This window comes from Penaeus japonicus, unplaced genomic scaffold (assembly GCF_977035675.1).
Source record: "Penaeus japonicus unplaced genomic scaffold, GWHDUDI00000001_assembly GWHDUDI00000003, whole genome shotgun sequence".
Taxonomy (NCBI): Eukaryota; Metazoa; Arthropoda; class Malacostraca; order Decapoda; family Penaeidae; genus Penaeus; species Penaeus japonicus.
The window spans coordinates 12,498,719-12,506,218 of NW_028234405.1; the positions used below are offsets into that span (position 1 = coordinate 12,498,719).

The following is a 7,500-nucleotide window of genomic DNA, read 5'->3' on the forward strand; positions in this document are numbered from 1 at the left end:
GGATAAGGATGATGATAATGATAATAATGATAACAATGATGTTGATATCAATGATGATAATAGTAATGATAATGGTAATATTAACAATAATAACACTTGCAAATAACAAAGATAGTAATGATAATAAAAACAGTAATAGCACAACAACAAAAAAACAATCATGATAATGATAGTAGTAATAATGATAATAACAATAATAATGATGACAATAAGAATAGTAAAAATGATAATGATAATAGTAATAATAATAATGATAATAATGATAATAATAATAATAGTGATAACAATATTGATAATAATAATGATAGTAATAATAATAAAATAATAATAATAATGATAATAATAATAATAATAATGATAATAATAATAATAGGGATAATAATGACAACGATAATAATCATTCTAATAATACTGATGGTATTGATTTAAAAAAAGATAATGATACTGATGATAATAATGATGACAATGATAATAAAGATAATAATAATAGTAATAATAATAGTAATAATAATAATAATAATAATTATAGTAATAATTACAATAATGATAATGATAATAGTGATAATAATTATTATAACATTAATAATAATAATAATGATTATATTAATAATGATTATAATAATGATAATAATAATGCTAATAATAACAATAATAATGATAATGATGATAATAATGATGACATTAATAACAATAATAATAACAAAGACATTGCTAAACTACGTATGGACCTGTGAGTGACAAAAGCAAAATCGCCCCTCTAACCTTCCGTATTGCTCGAGTGCGCCTTGAAACGAACAGATAAAACGAACACTAAAACACAAGTCACGTACCAACCATTGGCATCAACTATAATGCGATTCACAGGCGAGATCCAGAGACCGATGGAGAACAGCTGATTTCGATCCTGGGAACGGCGTGACGATGCATTTGATAACGGAGATAAGGGCACTAACAGCTATCTCGGGAATGGTGACTCACGCCTTGGCTCTATACATCGCCAGCGCCACCGTGCAACCGAGCCAGTGGCATGTGCATGACTGCTGGCCGGGTTTCATGGGCGTTGACTTTCTTTGCTCTAGGTTAGATCGTGGTGCTATATCACTGAGATATGTTATCGTAATACATTTGTGAGAAATATGTCACGTACCGTCCATTTGTTAGTATTTGTTAGTATTCAAAGCACAGTCGCTCTCGTTGCATTTGTTTGTATATACGTAAATAAGGGGCACATACGTACATAATTTGAATACGTGTCAAACTCATCAGCTGTTTTATAATAAGGTTCATGAGTGCAGAAGATGGAACCACTGACCCGATCGCCACAACATCTTACGAATCAAACACAAAACTAAAAGTACCGTGACGACATCAAGCGACAGAGGTTTCACTGCTGGTCACCTTGTGGGTTTGGCGGTGGTGGCGGTGGAAGCCCTTGTTGGAACCCTCAGTGATGCTGGGGTTCACTGAGAGGAGGAGCTCTCGTCCCCCCACCCGGCGGTGAAGCCTCCGCGCATCTCACTGTCAGAGTCTGATCCTTCTAACCACCTCGACCAACACACCCCTTGCACCCACCTTCACTAATGTATTTCTCGTCATATTTTTGTTGTTTTTTTACTTTGATTTTATTAATTTACGTATCTTATTTTACTTAATTTCAAGGTACTCGCTTTGATTATCTGTAGCAGAGTGGGCTTTAGCTTTCATCGGTAACTTTTGCAATAAAAACGGAAAGTAGAATTCATTGTCTTACACACGTACTTTATCACTCTAACGACTTACCTACGTGCGTACATTGCATACGCGACCGCCGTAATGGCATCATATATCCATGATGTAAATGATAAGTCTGCAAGTTATATTTACCTGCAGATCTTTTTCTTCGGAAAGCCATGCCAATTTGTGTGCTGCTCAAATTACGCTTTTCATTCTCCGAATCATGAAACACGTTCCTCTGTTATGGTGACTTTGTTGCGTATCTCGTAATGATATTTTGACGAAGAAAATGATAACCATTGGAGAGTAGTGAGTATTTACTTACTTGGGTCTTTCCATCATCGACACTGACTTTTGTTAATGTCAATGATAGATAGATGATATTTAAGTAATCATTGCTGAATTTTGATAATGATATTCTGTTCATTAAATCGTTTTTTGTTTTTTTTTATCAAATCACGTTACTCTTGAGTGTAAGCCAGTATCTGACCTGATGCTTTATATTAATAATTATCTCAAAGTCAAAGGAAAATACATTGACCCTTTCAAGCGCGCACTGGATATAGAAATATGAATGTTTCCTTACTATAAACTTACATGTTTCGAAAGCACTCTAAACAAACATAAGAAATTCATCTGAAATATTTAAACAAAAGGATTTCTTGATTTTTTTCTCTATATATACCAAGCGATCTTAGCCATGGTTACGCTGTATTCTTATAGCTTGAAGTTGAAATCTCGACGGCAGAAAAAAATTTCTCGGCTTCAAAATATAGTATTTGTTCTTGGGCCTACGGTTACCATGGCCTATAGGTCTTTCTTAGCGGAAGGATTTCATTAACAGGGAATTGTTTATCAGTCCTGGAGTGAGTGTTAAGAAAAAATCCATTTCAGGTATTTTAGAGAAGGTGCTTATAATCTGAAATCTGAAAAAAAAAGTATAGCGTTCAGAATGCTATGGAACTTGTACCATCCCACTTGGTCCCAAATTTCCCAAAGAAACTTACAGTATTAACATTTAATGCTGTGCACTTTCATAAATGGACCTTCACAATTGCAGGATGACTTACATGATTTGCAACATTTATTTTCATAGCAAAGCGCAATTGAACAAAAATATTCAGCCACGCGTTATCAGATATTAATTATTGTAGAAATTATCTAACTGCCATCCTAGTACGAAATTATAATTGGCAATAATACCGTACGATGCCAACTGCAATCTCATAAATAATACCACTTACAAACAGTTCCTCAGTTCCCAAAACGATGCAAGAAAGGCGCCGATCCAGAAGGTTGTCGAAGTCGGAGCTCCGAACCAGCTGTTTTCAAAACATTGAACACAACCTTAAACACAGAGCGGGAAATGATCACTGGCGAGCGTCGTGGTGAGAAGCCAGCGTGATAAGACACACACCAGAACCGCCCTGTGCTTATCGAAGGCATAATTCTTATCGTTATCACCGAGACAGTCATAGCAATACAATGTGTTTCTATCTAATCTTAGAGATAAGTGAATTGCATGGGAACCAGAGAGATCCCTTGCGTAACCGTGTGCGGGACAGGCTGTGGAGGACAAATCATTGCAACGTTTTAGGCGTTGAAATGCAACAAAAACAGGGAGCATACATCATCGACAATGTGAATACATATATCGGTATACGTATTTTCCTCTGTTATATTCACGTAACAGGTATTCGAACATATTCTTCTGAAACTGTTTACATATTTTTGTACGTCCGTTCTGTTTTATCTTTTAAAACCGAAAATTGCATTGTATAATCATAATATGAGAATCATACATCATTTTTGTGTATAGTATATATTTTTAAAAATTATTTCGTACTCAACCATTAAACGCACACACGAACACACACACGCACACACACACACACACACGCACACACAGATACTTCATTTCACGACTCAACCGGCCATCGAGTCAAAAAAAGTATAAGAAAAAAATCCATATATAGCATATGTTTATTTTCAAAGATCACCTCTACACAATCCTTTGTGATGGATCCTGGATCAGCTAGTACTTAGTGGATCTTTAGGAATTATGATTATAATGAAAACAAATAAGTTGTTGGGAAGGCAAAATACCACTTTAGATATATAGTTGTGGTATGTGTTTATTGATGTAACGAGAATTTTACAAGTGGGATGATGGTAAAAAAAATGATACACGATTATTAGTGTATTCAATGATTGCTAAAGAATGTCCCCCTCCCTTTGAGTCATTTAAAAAAGGGGCGAAATGAGAACCCCCTCCCCCCCCCACACACAAACACACACTTACACTACAAATGAGTTATGTTGCCATCAAGGAATAATACTTGTACAATATAAATCATCCGAGAATAATATCCAGTACAAAGAATATCTAGATCAAGATATTAAACCATTGGTATAATATTCAAACAAACTTATCCTTATTGTTATGTTCTTTCATGTTCTTCCATGTTCTTCCATTTGACATTTATGCTCTTTTGGTGAGACTTGCACATTAAAAGGAGACACATGTTTAACCAGTGAATTTCTCGCCATTTTTTGGAGAATTACAAGAATGGTCGGGAACCCTTATCCTTTGTGATCACGATTATCGTACCTGAGAATAACTATGATAACACTGATGATAATTAAAAGAACACCATAATTACAGAAGAAAAAAATTCTCAAATCTTGATAGATATTCTGACCAGCTAGTGTTATTGACAACTGTAATGCCAAATGTAGCTAATTTGATCTTTTCAAACCAAGGCCAAGAATCATGCTGTTAGGATGTTTATATCTATAGATCGGGAAAATTTGCCTGTTGATCTTGCTAAATCTATCTCGTGATATATATATATATATATATATAATATATATATATATATATATATATATATATATATATATATATATATATATATATATATATATATATATACACATATACATATACATCTGTGTGTGCGTGTGTGTGTGTGTGTATAATAAATGAATAAATATATATATATATATATATACATATATGTAATAATATATATATATATATATATATATATATATATATATATATATATATATATATATGTATATATGTGTATATATATAATTATATATATATATATAATATATATATTATATATATATATATAATATATATATATATATATATATATATATTATATATGTATATATATGTATATATATATATATATATATATATACATACATATATTATATATATATATATATATATATTTATATATATATATATATGCAATTGATTGAATCAGTATTCCTAGTAATAGGTATTAATAATTAACCCACAGATGAAAATGCTATACCATGTTAGACACAATTATGAAGCTCTTTTTCTTCACAACCTTGCCAAAACAGGGATTCTACAGTTTCTCACAACTCGTGAACTCGTTTAATCAGATCATATTTAATCCGCAAGTTTCTTTACAATATCAGGAACTAGTCCCCCTGACTTCTCTCATCACATTAACAGCGAAAATCAGTAAATCAAACAAAGACTATGAACATCGGATTAAAAAAAAATGCTGAATCATGAGAGTATAATAGATAATGCTTCGTCATTCCTATGAGCATGTGGGCCTATGATGTTCATATGACAAACATATGTGATGATATATCAGTTCCTACAACCGATTGTATAGAAAAATATATAAGATAATAAAACCTCTCTTTGTTTGACATATAGATGCATACAGCTCATGTATCGTTCAGTAACAAAGAGGAACTTTGATAATGTATCTCTCCATTTCCTTTAATGTAATGCGGGTAGAAGGAATATTTTATCTGTTGTCTGTCCACATAGGTCGTATATTCTCTGTGCTACTTAAAACATACGCACGCCCACAGAAAATACAGAAAATGCTTCGACAGCAAAGCAAGAGAAAGTTCTCACTTCCGACTTCCTCGGTGGACTAAGAACCCGATACTCTTCGCACACTGCAAATGTCGTCGGTATTTCTGCATTCACTTCCCGGCCACAAAAGCGTTGATTGCCTGAACGAGGAAGTGGGTTTGTCTCGGGAGGAGGTAGAAGCGGCTGTCTGTCACCCGAGCCAGGGGGCCGTCCGCAAACCTGTACCGGACACCAAAACAGGTCAAGGAGAGTCATTTGCTAGTTTGAGGTCAAGAAGGAACCCTCATCCGTCTGTACGGTCGAGATGGAGGGTAGGTAGAGAGTAAAAAGGGGCTGTTGAAATGGCAAAAGATGAAGCATAGGTAAATGAACGGTGGGAGTTGCAACGGCAAAGGTATCAACTTACTGGACTTTGTAAACAAGGCTGCTGTTCTGGAATAAGCACGAAGATTCTTGTACTTGGATCATGTATTCGTATAGGAATCCCAGTACTGTTTCCTCGCCCTCATCGCTTAGTCCTCTTCCTCCACTGGATTCACTTTGGTTCCCAGTCGAATTACCTGGTCGAATACAGCTTCTCTTTCCTAGACGTGGACTAGTCTCTGTGGAAGATCCCAGGGAAACATTAGCCACACCTTCAATCCCCGCGACGGCAACTGTCCTTTCCAAACCAGTTTCTTTTGGCCGGGATGCTGGGAGTGAGAGAGAATCATCGGAAACCCCGTGGGTCAGAGTGGCTCTCGGATCGCCGATCAACCCGCTGCCTCCCTCGGCGTCGACGGGGCTGGCCTGTGGCGCTTGGTTCTCCTCCTCCTCGTCAGTCTGGTTCTGCCTCGAAGACCTGTAGAGGTCCTGTAGTCTCTCGCCCTCTTCGGAAACCACTAGTATCTTCAGGACGGCGGGGCTGCGAAGGTTGCTTATCAGCCATGCCGTTGAGTCATGCAGTTTGTCGAAATCATGAACATCATGCAGGTCAAGAATCTGGAAAACGAGCAACAGTTTTAACTGTAACCATGAGCATCATTGAAACTTGGTAATAGTAACTTCAGCAGCTGTCCGTCGTATGCATACAGGTAACTAGGAATGCAGAAGAATTTTGGATAACAGAAAGCAAGAGAAATAATGATATAACCGTCTTAAAGATGTAATCAGTAATGACAATGCAATAATAATAATAAAATAAGAATATATGATAATGAAGAGGATACTGATAATACCACCACTTCTAATATGAATGATAGTAGTAATAACGATGATGGTAATCATAACATTAATAATAACAAAGAATAATCACTACAAGAATGATGATACTATCTATAAAGACGGAAATAACAAAAAACAACAATGCTAATCTGTTCTATGAATTACATAACTTTTTCCTTTCCAACAACCATACCATAAAATAAAAGCATCTTATTTACCTTAGTATACCCTTAGTCTTTCTCCACTTCAGAATCTATCATCATCTATTAAGTCCAACAGGTATAAACATAAGGATGGTATTGATAAAAAAAAAAAAAAAATACTGAAAAACAGATCAAAACGTACCTCACACGCTGCTTTCTCTCTCAGCTCATTAAGGAGTTTCCTCGCTCGTGGAAGCACGTCCTTTGCATACACAAGCAGAACGGATTTCCTTGCAGCGGTGGCCGACGGTGTGTCCCTTGGGTCCTCGCGCGGCTTCGGGGTCGAGTTCGCTGCCTCTGCCTTCAGCCAGTGGCCTTTTGCTGGAGGAAGAGCGGTGGCAGTGTTTGATGTTTGAGTTGGACTATTTACTGTGTATTTATATGTGTATATATGTATATATGTATATATATATATATATATATATATATATATATATATATATATATATATATATATACATATATATATATACATATATATATATATATATATAT

At 35.1% G+C, this 7,500-nt stretch overlaps 2 protein-coding genes across 4 annotated transcripts in view; both read right to left on the bottom strand.

Moving 5' to 3' along the window:
• Nucleotides 1-4,488, bottom strand: part of LOC122264335 (serine/threonine-protein kinase PAK 2) — a 17,174-nt gene extending 12,686 nt beyond the window's left edge. The window contains exons 1-7 of the mRNA XM_086534293.1: nt 4,473-4,488; nt 3,131-3,279; nt 2,958-3,035; nt 2,204-2,269; nt 1,864-1,951; nt 1,399-1,463; nt 835-955 (exon numbers count right to left, since the gene is read on the bottom strand). Of these exons, the coding sequence (XP_086390419.1) occupies nt 835-955; nt 1,399-1,463; nt 1,864-1,951; nt 2,204-2,269; nt 2,958-3,035; nt 3,131-3,279; nt 4,473-4,488 (583 nt within the window). The remainder of the gene's footprint in view (nt 1-834; nt 956-1,398; nt 1,464-1,863; nt 1,952-2,203; nt 2,270-2,957; nt 3,036-3,130; nt 3,280-4,472) is intronic.
• Nucleotides 4,489-4,953: 465 nt separating this feature from the next.
• Nucleotides 4,954-7,500, bottom strand: part of LOC122264336 (uncharacterized) — a 17,915-nt gene continuing 15,368 nt past the window's right edge. For all 3 annotated transcript variants that reach the window (XM_086555647.1, XM_043033193.2, XM_043033192.2), the window contains 3 exons: nt 7,148-7,326; nt 6,006-6,580; nt 4,954-5,818 (listed from right to left, as the gene is read on the bottom strand). In XM_086555647.1, the coding sequence (XP_086411773.1) occupies nt 5,710-5,818; nt 6,006-6,580; nt 7,148-7,326 (863 nt within the window). In that variant the 3' untranslated portion in view covers nt 4,954-5,709. The remainder of the gene's footprint in view (nt 5,819-6,005; nt 6,581-7,147; nt 7,327-7,500) is intronic.